General features: G+C 42.8%; 2 protein-coding genes across 2 annotated transcripts in view; one reads left to right on the top strand and one right to left on the bottom strand.

Moving 5' to 3' along the window:
- The window catches only part of LOC117253376 (uncharacterized), a 33,010-nt gene extending 30,306 nt beyond the window's left edge, over positions 1 to 2,704 (top strand). Inside the window, exon 5 of the mRNA XM_033620762.2 lies at positions 1,415 to 2,704. Within this exon, the coding sequence (XP_033476653.1) occupies positions 1,415 to 1,416 (2 nt within the window). The 3' untranslated portion in view covers positions 1,417 to 2,704. The remainder of the gene's footprint in view (positions 1 to 1,414) is intronic.
- Positions 2,705 to 10,719: 8,015 nt separating this feature from the next.
- LOC117254491 (T-cell acute lymphocytic leukemia protein 1 homolog) lies at positions 10,720 to 13,125 on the bottom strand. Its single transcript, XM_033622838.2, has 3 exons — positions 12,898 to 13,125; positions 11,944 to 12,000; positions 10,720 to 11,532 (listed from the first exon to the last, which is right to left on the bottom strand). Exons 2-3 carry the CDS (start codon positions 11,984 to 11,986, stop codon positions 11,048 to 11,050), a joined length of 528 nt encoding a protein of 175 aa, XP_033478729.1. The 5' UTR covers positions 11,987 to 12,000; positions 12,898 to 13,125; the 3' UTR covers positions 10,720 to 11,047.
- Between the last annotated feature and the right edge of the window lie 2,240 nt (positions 13,126 to 15,365).

Here is a 15,365-nt window from a genome sequence, read left to right as displayed (position 1 = left end):
TATCTCACGTTACATCATTCCCTTATTTAAATACATTTATATATTTAATACACGTTCTTAATTTCTTGATGAGAAATTAAACCTGGCTTTAAAAAAACAAGTTGCACCGACAGATTGCTTCACTTGTTTGAAGACATAAACCTCTAAGTCTTTGCCTCTTTGACGAAATTAAATCTCCAAAGTTTTTATGTCACATGTTCAGACAACAATAAAAAACATATTTGAGAGTCAATATAAGAATTAGGAAACAGGACATGTGACTGCAAGTTAAAATAAGTTCCCATAAAGCTTCAAACACCCTGTTAACTGATTATTATCTTATTAAAACAGAGGACGGACTGAGATATGAAACCTGGACGCAGCTTTGTCTGCAGGAGGAACACTGACTGTAGGGTCAGTAGTCTGATCCTCACGTTCTCACGTTCTCATGTTGGAGTCCATAAATACAACCTGACATCTCCTCAGACTCCTGAATCTAAATCTGCATGTTCAGATCACGTCAGCCAAAACTAGCGTGGACGTCATTTAATCCACAGCACAGAGGACGAGCCTCACGCTGCAGAAACTGGTCTCAGATCAGGGAAGAGGAGACGCTGAGATTTGTCTGTCAGCTCCACCTGCTGGTCGGAGTGTGTCACTGCAGGAACGTCAGTCAAAATCAGCATCTCAGAAACAGACCTGAAACCTGAAGATACACTCCTTAATATCAAACATGCTGATTTAAAAACAGCAAATAAATGATGTTTATGTCAAATATCACTTTAACGTCCACAATAAGGAAAGAGCAGCATTTTTTATTTCCTCTGGACAATAATAACAGAAATCTATGTTTCGTTTATAAATATCAGCTTCAGCAGAACAGATGAGACGTCTCTTTGTGGCGTTCGTAATACAGAAATAAAAATCTACATTACAAACCATATTCTGATGTAATGCCTCTAATTTGTTAGTATACTGTAAACACATATCAGTGTGTTACCATGGTGTCAGCAGTATTAGCAGTACTAATAATATTTCCATGTATTTATTCTGGATATTTATCATCGTCGGAGGGGAACAATAGTTAGACACCTGTGTGATATCAGGATTTAATAATCAGGATTTAAAATTCAACAACAACATTTGATGATCAGAAGTCTTTTTATTTTGTCATTACTAAAAGTGTGTGTCATATAAAAACTAAAGTGATGCTCAAAGTTGTCACAGTGAAATTTAAGGTGTGCTGATGGATTCACGTCATCAACTCATGCATTGAGTAACATTACAAGTTAACGTTCCACCTTAAAAGTTGCCGGCAGTCGGCCCAGTGAATGAAGTTATTTTTTTTCATCAGCAAAGCGTCCTTTGTTTTATTTCTCTTATAAATGACAGCAGTTATGGCGTCCACAGGTTAAAGTGTGTGTTGTGTTTTCAGGAGCTCGGCGAGGCGGCGACCTGTCGAAGACGACGAGCACTGTGGTCCAGGACGGGGAGGGGGGCGGAGCCTGGACGGACTAAATGACTGCTGTACAAACAAAAAACAGATCGCCACGGAGACGCTGACGTGTGTCGAATGATGATTGGACAGAAACTTTGCTGAGACGTTTACTGACTGATTTAAAGACTCTGCAGCTTCACCACTGTTTTCTTTTTTATTTTCTGTTTATGAAGCTTAACGGCTGCTTTTTACTTCCTGCTGCTGCTCTGTCACATTTTAGCCTCCGAAATATTAACGTTAAATCCTCCGTCAGGTTTTACATCGATTCCTTGGCAAAAATCGTCCCGCAGAGAGTCGAAGTCCTGATGAAACACTGGTGCGTTCAGGGACATGAGAGATTTAAGATCCTGCTGCTGAGCAGAGAAACTCTAAAATAATTCATCATTGTTACTATTTTGTTTTATAAATTAGGAGTTTGTACCCAGAGTGCTGCGTGTGTTTCTCTGCAGGTCGACACACACAAACAGGAAGTTTAACTTTCACAATAAGAGCAGAAATATGAAGGAAAAAAGGGGACTAATTTGCAGTGCACACGTTGATCAGGTTTCACTGGAGTTGTGTGATTTAATGAGATGGATCAATAACAGATGTTTGATGTTTCTCTGCAGCAGGAAGTCTCTGCTGGTTCTTTAAAGGAGCAGTCCGTAGACTGCCACTAAATTCTACGCACTGCTCCTTTAAAACCGATCAGATCAGTGAAAGACTGACGGAGGAAAAAGATCAGCAGGGAGGAAAAGTGAAGCTCAGTTCAGAGTTTGTGTTTATACCTGACGGTGAAATCTCGTCTCAGTCTGGATTCAAACTGCTGATGTTTATTGATTTTATTCATGTTTTATCATCAGTTGCTCTGATCTGTGAATTATCAAACGACATGAATATCAGCAGATCTGATCAATAATCCATGACGTAATCTGTGTCCTCCGTCAAACAGCTGATCCAGAGTCAGTTTTACCGTCAGGTGTGAACGGACTCAAAGTGTGAAGAAATTCTGTTTGTTACTTTTTAAACTCACAGCTTGAAGCTCGACGAAGCAGCGACGCGACTTTTAGAAGCTTTTATCTAATTCAGCGGGGCCTGTTTGGGTGGGAGGGGCCTATGGAGTGGGAGTGGCCTGTGTGTGGGAGGGGCCTATGGAGTGGGAGTGGCCTGTGGGTGGGTGGGAGGGGGTGTCGGGGGAGGAGGTGAATGTTTTCATGAGGATAATAAATTGGAATTGAGTTTCTAAAATGTTTGAACGTGTCCTCCATTTTAAACCTGATTTCATTTTGTCAATAAAAATGGAATAAAGAGAAAACATGTTAATAATTTTATATTTTCAGAACAAACAAATAAACCGATCACTGCTGTGATAATCAATGACAGTCAAACGTCTGTAATACAGAAGCTGTCGGAGGTCAAACAGCACTGAGCTGCTTTACTGACATTTGTCTTTATTTAGACTCCCAGCATTTAAAATCAGGTCTGTGGAGGACGGAAGCTGCTGAAATCATGAATTAATAAACATACTGAATAAATTACATATTGTATATAATTCATCAGTCCATGGAAAAGAAGCAGTTTAATAGAAATAGAATAAATAAAAGCACTTTGAGTGGTTAGAAGACAAGAAATGTGCTGAACAAGTCCACGTCTGTTGTAAAACAGAAATAAATACATGATATGAAAATGATAAATATGCAACTAAATTCAAATTAAATTAATAAGAAAAAATAATAAATGTAATGAATAAAAGAAATATTAAATTGGAAAAATAATAAATAGGGTGAATAATACAAAGGTAAATAACTAAAACAATAAAGCAGCAAATTAAAACAAATATTTTATTTCACATTTCATCAGTTCACTCATGCCTACATTTATTTTTAATAATTTTCTGGCACATGGATATATCAAGAAATGTATAAATAAATATAAAAATAAATTTAAAATAAATTTATTAAATTTAAAAGAAAAATTAAATAGGAACATTAATAATTCGGGCAATTAATACAAAGGCGAAGAAATAATGAAACAAAAAAAAGTAAAATTTACAAATGTAATGAATATAACAATAAATTTAAAATAAATTAATAAAAATTATTAAAAATCTAAAAAAGGAAAATTAAATAGAAAAATAAACAAATTGGGATTTAATACAAGGGTAAATAATAAAGAAATAAAAACAAAGAAGCAAATGAAAACAAATATTTATTGCATGTTTTATTAATTAATGCCTACATGTATTAGTAGTATTGTTTTGGCACATTTAACTGCATGTTCATTTATTTATTGAGTCATTATTGATTGTTGACTTTGGCAGTTTGAGTGGTCCGTAAGATGAGAGGAAGAAGTGACAAAATTAATTGATAATTAAATCATTAAATAATTTCTTTCTTTTTCGTGTCACATCCGTGTTTCCTGCTTCATTTTTAAATTCAGGTGCGTTTTCAGAGTTTTGTCACTTCCAAACCTCCAAATAGACTTTCACAGTAAAATCAGGTCATTATAGTTATAGTATATAATGTGACTTTAATAATTAATATTATTGATTTATTACTTTAATTAAAAAAATGTTTTTATCCCTTTAATGTAGCAGAGAATTTAATCGTCTCAGCAGCTGAATGAAAACAGTTTTATCACAGTACTTTTATTCTGAAGGTCCAGAACCATCATTTCCCTCCTCAGTTTATTAATCTGATTGTTTTATTGATCCTTCACACAGATCAATATGTCAACACTGTGAGTGACATCATCATCTTCATCATCTTCATCCTGTGTGAGAGTCAGCAGGTCGTTTTCCCACAGTGCAGTCTGTCAGGAGGGGGCGGGGCCTGTCACTGTAACAAGCCAATGATGAGTGGGCGTGGAGCCCACGACTGATAAACATCTCAGCCAATCAGACGGCCCCGAGAGAGACAACAACAGCGACGGGTCCCAGAGGAGAGAGGGGGCGTGTTTCAATTAGTGTGTGTGTGTGTGTGTGTGTGTGTGTGTGTTCCCTCCTCTGTCTCGTTCACACTCAGCAGCTCTTCATTGTCTCACTTTATCTGATCTGAGGTCAGAGATCATCACAGTAACCATGGTAACCAGGGGACGTCAGAGCAAGTACATCTGAGGTTCTTGTACTTGTACTCGAGTATTTCCATGTAATGTAACTTCCTCGGTCTTGTACTTTACGTCAGCCCCTTCCTGTCCAGTGAAAACCTCGTATCTCCAGACGTGTTGGACGTTTGTGACAAACTGTGGCGGTCGTGACCTCGTCTCTAAAACAGGAGGGAAATTCACTGCAGTCAGAGACGCTCAGGTGATCAGAGGGGGCGGAGTTTATAAGGCCGCTGACAGAAGAAGCTTTGTGTTGTTAAAGTGTTTGTTTCTGAGGCTGCGTGGCGTTCTGCTCGCCGCTCAAGGTTTGTCTCCGTTCAGCTTCGCCACACTTCAGTTTCAGCAGATTCATATTCTGGTTTCTCTGAGGTGCTTCTTGTCTCTGAGGGACTCGTCCGAGGCTCAGTGTCGTTTGGGGGGCGGTGTCGGTCAGAGCAACAGGTGCGCCTGTGTTTATTAAGCTGAAGCTCTGGAATAAGATCATTAGTTATAAAGGTATAAGGTAAGTGCCGTCTGAAGGTGAGAGCAGCAGGTGAGACGTTTTAGCCCTGGTGACGCCTCGTCACTGACTGACTGGAAATATGTCGCTGCATAAAACCGCAGAGCGCTCACTGACTGTAGCTGCAAGAGTTCAGTGATCCAACGCATCAGATTTATACTGCAGCTGCTCATGATGAAGGGTTCCATCAGGACACCTTCATCTTCCTCACTGATCACCATGAGCTGACATGTGGTTCTGATGTCATCAGAGGGACGCTGAGGTCGTCTGTGCAACCGCTTAATGGACTTTAAGGAGTTCCTTAAGTATAAGACTAAGATAAGGAGACAAACTTAAGGAAACCTCAAGGAGAGGACTTCCCCTCAGGCGCCCGACTTCTTCTTCAGTGGTGGATATCAACAGATCAGATAAAGTGAGACAATGAAGAGCTGCTGAGTGTGAACGAGACAGAGGTGGGAACTGAGGCTGACACATCATCTCACACACACACACACACACACACACACTAATTGAAACACGCCCCCTCTCTCCTCTGGGACCCATCACTGTTGTTGTCTCTCTCGGGGCCGTCTGATTGGCTGAGATGTTTATCAGTCGTGGGCTCCACGCCCACTCATCATTGGCTTGTTACAGTGACAGGCCCCGCCCCCTCCTGACAGACTGCACTGTGGGAAAACGACCTGCTGACTCTCACACAGGAACAAACCCTGATTTATTTTCAACCTGCAGGAGCTCTCTGATTGGTCTGCAGATGATTAATAATGATGATGTCACATGATCACAGAGCTCTCTGTCCTCGCACTGATCCTGATGATGAAACTCAGCGTCCAGTTTATTAGGAACCCCAGTACAGTTTAAGTCCAACACAACAGCGATATGTGAAAACAATCACTGACTCTGGAACTGCTCATTTACATAATGACATCACAACCTGCGCTCTCTGTAGACGGAGGCAGCGAGCACCAACGCCGCAGAGCCGTCTGTGGATCCATCAAATCAAATCCTGTCAGGTCCTGAAAACAGCCGCACATAAGTATGGAAACCAAAGAGGGTCAAATGTGTCGTAAGTGTGTGTGACCACATCTGAATGTGTCAAAACTACGACTGTAACGTGATCAACAAAGTTCAGGTCACAGCAGCAGGCTGAGCACAAGACTCCAGACACAACACGCTCCAGCTCCTCCTGGAGGACCCCGAGGTGTTCCCAGACCAGACGAGATCTATAATCCCTCCAGTGTGTTCTGGGTCTGCCCCGGGGCCTCCTACCAGCTGGACCAGGAGGATCCTGATCAGATACTGAACCACCTCAACATGAAGGAGCAGCGGCTCTACTCCGAGCTCCCTCCAGATGTCTGACTCCTCCCCCTATCTCTAAGGCTGAGCCCAGACACCCTACAGAGGAAACTCATTTCACACGCTTGTATCTGTGACCTCATTCTTTCAGTCACTACCCAGAGCTCATGACCATTAGACTCACAAGTCAGTCTTTAGACGCTTTGCTTAACTAAAGACTGATGTCTTTCTCCCTGATTTTGTGTTTAGATGGGCGGATACAATTTCAGAGTTTAAAAAACTCCCTACGTTGCAGAACCAATAGTAAATCTGCAGGGCGGTCCTTCGGTGGCTCGCTGAACTCTTGTGCTTGTAAACATAGTCCCACTAGAAACACGTGTAGCGGTACAAAATGGCTCAGCCACGCTCGCAGAAAACGCCGTCAAAGTTAGTGGATGTTTGTCGTGTTTGCGGCGACACATTCTCACCAACTAAAAGAAACAAACATAATCTTTTACAAGACCATGACTCATCCGTCCGTCCAGACTATAACGTTAGAGGGAATCGCCTTGTTGTTTACAAATACGTCCGGGTAGAAAACCAGCAGAGCTTTTAGCTACATATATATATATATATATATATAGCCTATATATCACATTTTTCACATCACTGTATCACCGTTTAGACTAATCCGATGTTTGTAAAGTCTATAAACACAATGATTGAACAAACATTACTATTTCTGTGTGCACGTTTAGCTGGGCTAACCGTTAGCTGTTAGCCCTGTTAGCCGTTAGCGGTGTCTGTAATAGGTAATAACTCATTAAACGGTGCGTGGAAAAAATATTTTCTCCCAGCGGATATCTTAGTTACAACATGATTGAGCTAGCAAAGCAGTTTTGTGTTGCTATGTGTGGTATTTATTCAGTTTTGGGAAATCGCGATGTCTAGAAAGCATCAGTGGCTGCAGCTGACAGGGACAGTTAGCAAAGCTAACATCAGGACATCATCTGTTAAAAGCCTCCTGTTGTCGGATACGACATGAAACTACTCCAGTTAGCTCAATCATGTTGTAACTAAGACATCTGCTGGAAAAAATATTTTCTTCACGGATGAGCACACGTTTGATAAAACAGAGTTAAATCTCTCGGCATCCATTTTCAAGCTCTCTGTGTGTTTGTTTCCTTGCGGACGAGAAAAGGAGGAGCGCACATTTCCGAGAAGGCGTGTCCTTTTCAAAAATTCAAGAGGCGTTGCTTTGTTGCCGGCCGTTTTCGCCGGTGTGTTAAACACACTTTAGAAAGGAGTGTCCCCAGACTATCAGAAGGCGGAGATCTCTGATTGTCTGGTGGCGAGACTACATGACCATAGGTGAGGGTTGGGACGGAGATGGACCAGGAAATCAAAAGCTCCGCCTTCCAGCTCAGCTCCCTTTGAACCACGATGGTCCGGCGCAGCCTCGCTCCATTTTACCTTCACTGTCAACAAGACCACAAGATATTTGTACTGTCGCCTCCTCCTGAGACAGAGGCTGACATGACTCCATGAATCAGCTGTTGTTGTCGGATGTTGGACACAGGTGTCCTCCAGGATGTTAGACACAGGTGTCCTCCTGTCCTCCAGGATGTTGGACACAGGTGTCCTCCTGTCCTCCAGGATGTTGGATACAGGTGTCCCCCTGTCCTCCAGGATGTTGGACACAGGTGTCCTCCTGTCCTCCAGGATGTTGGATACAGGTGTCCTCCAGGATGTTGGATACAGGTGTCCCCCTGTCCTCCAGGATGTTGGACACAGGTGTCCCCCTGTCCTCCAGGATGTTGGACACAGGTGTCCTCCTGTCCTCCAGGATGTTGGATACAGGTGTCCCCCTGTCCTCCAGGATGTTGGATACAGGTGTCCTCCTGTCCTCCAGGATGTTGGACACAGGTGTCCTCCAGGATGTTAGACACAGGTGTCCTCCTGTCCTCGACTACCCAAACTGGTCTGAAGGGAGTCAGTGAGTCGGTCACAGGTAGACTAATCTCTCAAGACAGATTCTGCAATTTACACTGTAGAACCTGTCGGCAGCCCTGTGTGAAAGACGACTACGGGGGGGGGGGTCTTTGAGTTTGAACGATGCTGCACTTTAGCCAATCACAATGGAGGGGGCGTGGCCGAGACGTGCAGGTGTCCCCAGGAAATGTGTACCTACAGAAACAGCAAGCTCCGCGTCCATAGCGACCGCTCCACCCAAAATGCTGTCTCATCAACGTGAAAAAAATATTTTTCCAGCGGATGTCTTAGTTACAACATGATTGAGCTAACTGGAGTCGTTTCATGTCGTATCCGACAACGGGAGGCTTTTAACAGATGACGTCCTGATGTTAGCTTTGCTGCTAGTGTTAACGTTAGCTGTCCCTGTCAGCTGCAGCCACTGATGCTTTCTAGACATCGTGATTTCCCAAAACTGAATAAATACCACACATAGCAACACAAAACTGCTTTGCTAGCTCAATCATGTTGTAACTAAGATATCCGCTGGAAAAAATATTTTTTTCACGGACCGTTTATTGAGTTATTATCTTATCTTTATACAGTCTATGGTTATTACAGATACCGCTAACGGCTAACATTAACAGCTAACGGTTAGCCCAGCTAATCTATGATAACCATGTTAATTACAAAACACACAGAAATAGTAACGTTTGTTCAGTCATTGTGTTTATAGACTTAACAAACATCAGATCAGTCTACACGGTGATATAGTGACGTGAAAAATGTGATATATAGCTAAACTCTGCTGGTTTTCTACCCAAAGTATTTGTAAACAACACGGCGATTCCCTGGGGGCACCGCCGGAAGTGAAGGGCGTGAGGCCCCCGCACTTCCGTTAGTCGAAAAACTCCGGGCTGTGCCTCCAGAGGTAAAGTAAGAAAAAAAAAAAGTTTTTTGTTTGTTTGGGGGTTTTTTTACCGATGGATTTCCAGATTGCAGGTAGACTGACTCAGTCTGAACACCTGGTCCAGAGTGGCGTGACGAGGCTGGCTGCTAGCGTTAGCATCAGAGGCTATAACAACTCCCTGAACAAACAGGTTTAATCATTCATTTTGTGAATGAATTAAAGATTTGCACAAATATATTTCAGTGAGAGAGAAGATTCTCACAGAGGTTTGCAGAGCTGCGTCGTGTCGAGCTGCGGGCAGCGAGTCTCCTCTTCAGTCTCAGAACTCACCGATGGCGTCTGTCGAGCCTCAGAGGGCGAGGGACGATGTTTCAGGAGGTCCAGTGAAGCCAGCAGGTAACTGGGCCGAGACTTCCTCTCCTGTGCTCATCATGTTTTAAAAACCTGATGTAAATGTGTTTACTGCTGCTTCAACAGGACAGGTTGATTCGACTCAGACGACAAACAGAAACCAGAATAATTCAGATACAGATCAGGTTTGATTCAGATTTAAACTATTAATATTCCTGTTGTTACTGTTTGACTGGTCATTGGCCACATGATGTGCTGTCAGCTGTCAATCAGCTGTCAATCAGCTGAGTGGTAAATGGACTACATTAATACAGCACCTTTCTGATCTTCTGACCTCTCAAAGCTTTAACACTGAGTCACATTCACTCGTTCACACACTGGTGGTCGAGGCTGCTGTACAAGGAGCCACCTGCTCCTCAGTAACCACACACACTCACACACACACTCGCTCACACACTCTCACACACACTCTCACAGTGATGAGCAGCCATCAGGAGCAGTCTGGAGCTCAGTGTTGAGGAGCTGTTGATTGAGCCGCTCATCTTCAGATTAGCTGATGACCTGCTCTGCCTCGTCTGGGTGAGGTTGTGTCATGCTTGGAACATGCAGGCCTGCAGACGGCAGAACGTGACCTGATGCAGTGGAACATCCTGGTACTTTTGGCGTACTGCCTTTGACCTGCTCTGTGTCAGGACACGCTAAATGTTTCTCTGGGGAGCAGACTCACAGCGGTGAGCTCCCCGCGGCCCCTCCACCTCAGTTAGCTGCAGGCCGACGCCATCAGGACGTCTGCGGACATGTTTGAGTTCAAACGGTAACTCTTCAGCTCAGTTATGCACACGGGCCAAGATGGCCGCACGCTGAACACAGACATGTTGACCCTTTGATCTGGAGGACGAGGTCGTTGATGATGTCGATGACGCTGGTCTCAAACTTTTCCTCATTTTGTTTGGATCAAATCTAAATTCTGTGTTTCAGCCTCCTGACGACGCCGGCTGCTTCATCCAACACCTTCATCATCATCACTGTCGACCCTCCGACTGGACGTCACTCGTCACATGATCATGTGTTGTTATTTATCCACCCTGAGTGATGTCAACTCTCAGTGTTTACCACTCACATCATGTAATAATGATTAACACAGGTACATAAACGGCGTCAGTGTCAAAAGACTTTAATATTTTCATTTTCTGAATTCTTCCAGAAACATTTCACGTCACAGATGAAAAACATCAACAAACAATAAAATCACCAAAAGTTTCTTTGACATCAAAGAAACTGAATCTGGCGTCTGAAACTTCTGCCGAGACACGTCAGCGTCTTCTTCTTCTCTGACAGAATATAAAACACGTGTCAGCGACGGGCTGATTAATAATTCATTAATAATGAAACTGATCAATGTGAATATCACATGACAACAACAACAACAACAACAACAACAACAACGTGTGTTTAAAGGACCATTCTGCTGTTTTTAAAGATCACTTCAACAACAACCTTCGTTACATGTTACGTCAGCACAGACGGCTCTAACGCCCCCTGCTGGTCTGGACATGGTGGACCAGTCTGGACTGGTGCTGCTGGTCTCTGTCCAGCTGTGGCTGGGTGTGAGGTAGAGGTGCTGCACGAGCCCTCCACAGTCCTGCTCCTCCGTCAGACCCTCTGAGTCTTCGTCGGCTGAACTCCCATAGCTGGAGTCCGGTGACGGCGCCCCCTGCAGCTCGTCCTCCTGCTCCAGGCTCCCCGCTCGGCCCCGGGGGGCCGCCCTCAGCTCCTGCTCCGTCAGCACCTGCTCCAGGAAGTTGATGTACCTGAGGGCGAGGCGCAGGATCTCGTTCTTGCTGAGCTTCCTGTCGGGAGGGTGTGTGGGGATGAGACGCCGCAGCTCTGTGAACGCTCCGTTAACGTTCTGCTGACGCCAACGCTCTCGACTGTTGGTGGACACCCGGCGGACGACTTGGGGACCAGAACCTGAGGGGGGGAGAGGAGGGGGTCAGCTGGAGTCCAAAGAGACACATGAAGAAGAAAATCCAGCTGCTCTGGAGGGTCGCGTGATGGCGTGATGTTGTGATGGCGTGACGCTCCTTTACATCAGTGATGTCATCATCACATCACAACGATTACAGACTGACTTCAGATGTTAAAGCAGAAAACAAACCAGGTGTGAGAAGATCAGCAGAGTGAACTTCACTTTGTTTCAAATCCATTTTAATCATTTAAAGACAGAATATAAAAAATATTTATTTGAAACTGAAACTTTATTTAATTTGAAGCTTTTTAAACCAATGTGTGAATTAATTATAATAATACACTGTAAAAAGTGAGATATGATTGTGTCTGCGCCCTCAAGACTGATCTCTGCTTTTAAAGGTGTGAACTCACCGTGACCGAGGGCGAGCTCACATGGAGTCCATCTTTGTTTCATCGTGATGCAGCGACCTGGATCAAGACACACACACACACACACACACACACACACACACACACACACACACACAGACAGACAGACAGACAGACGGGTCAGTGAGTGTTTGGATCTCTTCAACCTTCAGTGAGATTTTGAAACACAAACTTGTAAAAGTCAGTTTATCACAAAACTAATAATCAATAAAAAGTGCTCCTTGACTTCAAAGAAAAGGTCAAAGGTCAAAGGTCAGTGAGAAATGAACTCAGAGAATAACACCATCATATTTTAGTGAATACGTCTCCATTAGATGAACCTGCAGTGATAAAGATATTTAAAGGATGTGAAACACAAACTCATCTGCTGCTGAGCCACTGAATACACACAATATACAAATATTATTTATCAGTTATTGAACAGTCAAAGATACAATTTTATTTCAAACATACAAAAGAAACGAAAATAAAAATTAAAAATTTAAGAGAGAAAACCAGAACACACAGTAAACAACAACAATATTTCATGTCCAAGAATGAGTCTGAGAAAATAAATGCTGTTTTAAAAAATACATTTAACCAGTAAACTGAATATTAAAGATAAATATTCACACACACACACACACACACACCTCCAGCACACGCATCAAAACAAAACCAAGACATTGTTAAATATGTGTAAACAGACACAGATGACATCTTTAACTGACTTTAATAAAAACTTCATTTTATATTAAACAAAAAAAAAACAGCCTCGTTTGTTCTTTAACAACAACAACAACAACAATAATAACAACAATAACGACAACAACAACAATAATAACAACAATAACGACAACAACAACAATAATAACAACAATAACAATGACAGAATCTGAACATGAGAAGTTTTTTAAAGAGATTTAAAACAGTTTAATAACCTGTCAGATGTCTCACCTGTCGGAGGTGCTGAGGTCTCGTGCAGCAGGTTGCAGACAGGTGTGTGTGTGAGTGTGTGTGTGTGTGTGTGGGTGTGTGTGTGTGTGTGTGTGGGTGGGGGGGGTATTCTCAGCTCGGAGCTTCAGAGTCTCTCTGTGTGTTTGTGTCTCTGTGTGTCTCTGTGTGTTTGTGTCTCTGTGTGTTTGTGTGTCTCTGTGTGTCTCTGTGTGTTTGTGTGTCTCTGTGTGTTTGTGTGTCTCTGTGTGTCTCTGTGTGTTTGTGTGTCTCTGTGTGTTTGTGTGTCTCTGTGTGTTTGTGTGTCTCTGTGTGTCTCTGTGTGTCTGTGTGTTTGTGTCTCTGTGTGTCTCTGTGTGTTTGTGTGTCTCTGTGTGTTTGTGTGTCTCTGTGTGTTTGTGTGTCTCTGTGTGTCTCTGTGTGTCTCTGTGTGTTTGTGTCTCTGTGTGTCTCTGTGTGTTTGTGTCTCTGTGTGTCTCTGTGTGTCTCTGTGTGTTTGTGTCTCTGTGTCTCCACCGCCTCTTATATAGGCTACCGGGCCGCGTCCCTCTCTGCTGTCGTGACGCGTCGTTTCCATGGAGACCCCTCACTAAAGACTGTCCCATTAAAGACCGGGTCCAGGAAGCAGCACCCCAGGGACCTGCACGGTCCAGGGGCCGCCTCCCCGCCCCCACCCCCTGCAGGAGTCGTGTTTTCCGGCGTCTGCTCCTCCGTCACGACCCGGAGCTCCGGGGGGGGGGGGGGGGGGGGGGGGGTCGGTCTTTAATTTAATTTTTAAACAGTCAGAGAGCTCCATGTTTAACTGAATGAGTTCAACTGTTCAAACAAACAGTGACGTCATATGAACCTGCTGACCAGGTAGGAGGTTCAGTCAACTCTGAGTATGTTCACTCTGAGTTAAGCCGACAATAAAAAGCCATCATCAATGGAGCTCCGACTCCACGATTCACCATGGCAACAGGTAAATAAAAGACAGCGCCTCCATTTTAATCCAGTGGATGTAGAGATATTAATGCATGTGTAGCAGACGGTGCACGTTTATCTTTAAAAGAAGAGCCTGAGTCAGAGCGAGGAAAGTGTCAATAAGTTAACCATAAAGTTAATAAAAAAGTTTATTCATCATTTATCAGACTTACATTTCCTTAATGAAGATAAAGTGGTGGAATCTGACTGTGTATCAGGCTGTAGATACATTACATTATATTAATAATATATAATAATATATTTGTTCAGATTTAATCTGATGGGGAAAAACACAGGAGGCAGAAGATTTAAAACATATAGGCTAGGCTATAGATCAAAGACATAAAGACATGACTGTAAACTCACAGTCTGACCCAGTAATAACATGTTTGGTGATTTGCACTTAAAGATGTTGAGGTTAAAATACAGTAGATTTTAAAATGTTGCACATCTATTTGTATCTTGACTCAACAGCATTCAGTGACTTTATTTCAGCTACAAATGTAGTAAATGTAAAGACAGTGAAATGCTGCACCATTGCTCACTCAGAAATATGAACATATAATCCCCAATATTAGGATATAGGAATTATGTTCCATCAGTGCGACCAGTGACATCAGTGACAGAGATCATTAGTCATTGATACTACGTGTCTAAAGCTTCATACCCATTTTTAAAATGTAAATAATTAGACCTACACATTATGTGCAATAAACATTTGGGAGCTGCTCTGACAGACTGACAGTCTGATCCTTGTGCACAGTGTTATAAAAATAATAAATATAAAAAGGACAGAGGTTTGATTCTGAGCTGAGGGTGAATTCTCGCTGTGTAATATTTGAATGTAAAGACAAAAACTGATGTCCAAAGAAATGACTGATGTGCATAAATTCAGTAACTTCAGACAGTCCTGAGTAACAAACTAATATCCAGCAGGATTTAGACTGTGACAGACGGTAAATCTCCGCTAATGAATGCGCTTCCATACAAGCTTTGACACGGACTGAATGAATGAGGAAATGAAACAGCGTGTAAGAGGGAGGAGACAGAGAAACACTCAGGGTTTATTGAAGGAAACCTGTCAGCGAGCAGGTTATGTTCACAGAGTCTGTTACCATGGTGACTGACTCAGAGTTTCCCTCATCTCAAGGTTAACTTACTCTGAGTTTTCACTAAACCTGCTTTCTGGAACACCCCTCAGCTGTGACGCAGTGAATCACACTGATCTTATGTGTTTTTAAAGCCTAAACGTTTGAATCAAATATTGAATTTAGAGGAAAATCAGCAGAGTGAGAGAAAAGACATGTTTCTGTCCTTCACTGCTCACAGAGAGAGTTATAGTTCTCTGCTCTGCTCTCATCTGATCAATCAGATTATTGTTAATCAATAGTTGTTACACATCAGGGACGACTGTCTGACAGAGCTCCTTAACTCAGCCTAAAACCCTTTAGCCAGCAGTCAGAGGTCAGAGGTCAGAGGTCAGGAGTGATTCAGGAAAGTTCTGTGAG

This window comes from Epinephelus lanceolatus, chromosome 6 (genome assembly GCF_041903045.1).
Source record: "Epinephelus lanceolatus isolate andai-2023 chromosome 6, ASM4190304v1, whole genome shotgun sequence".
Taxonomy (NCBI): Eukaryota; Metazoa; Chordata; class Actinopteri; order Perciformes; family Serranidae; genus Epinephelus; species Epinephelus lanceolatus.
The sequence above is the reverse complement of the archived record's forward strand: the minus strand, read 5'-3'. Positions and strand labels throughout refer to the sequence as shown.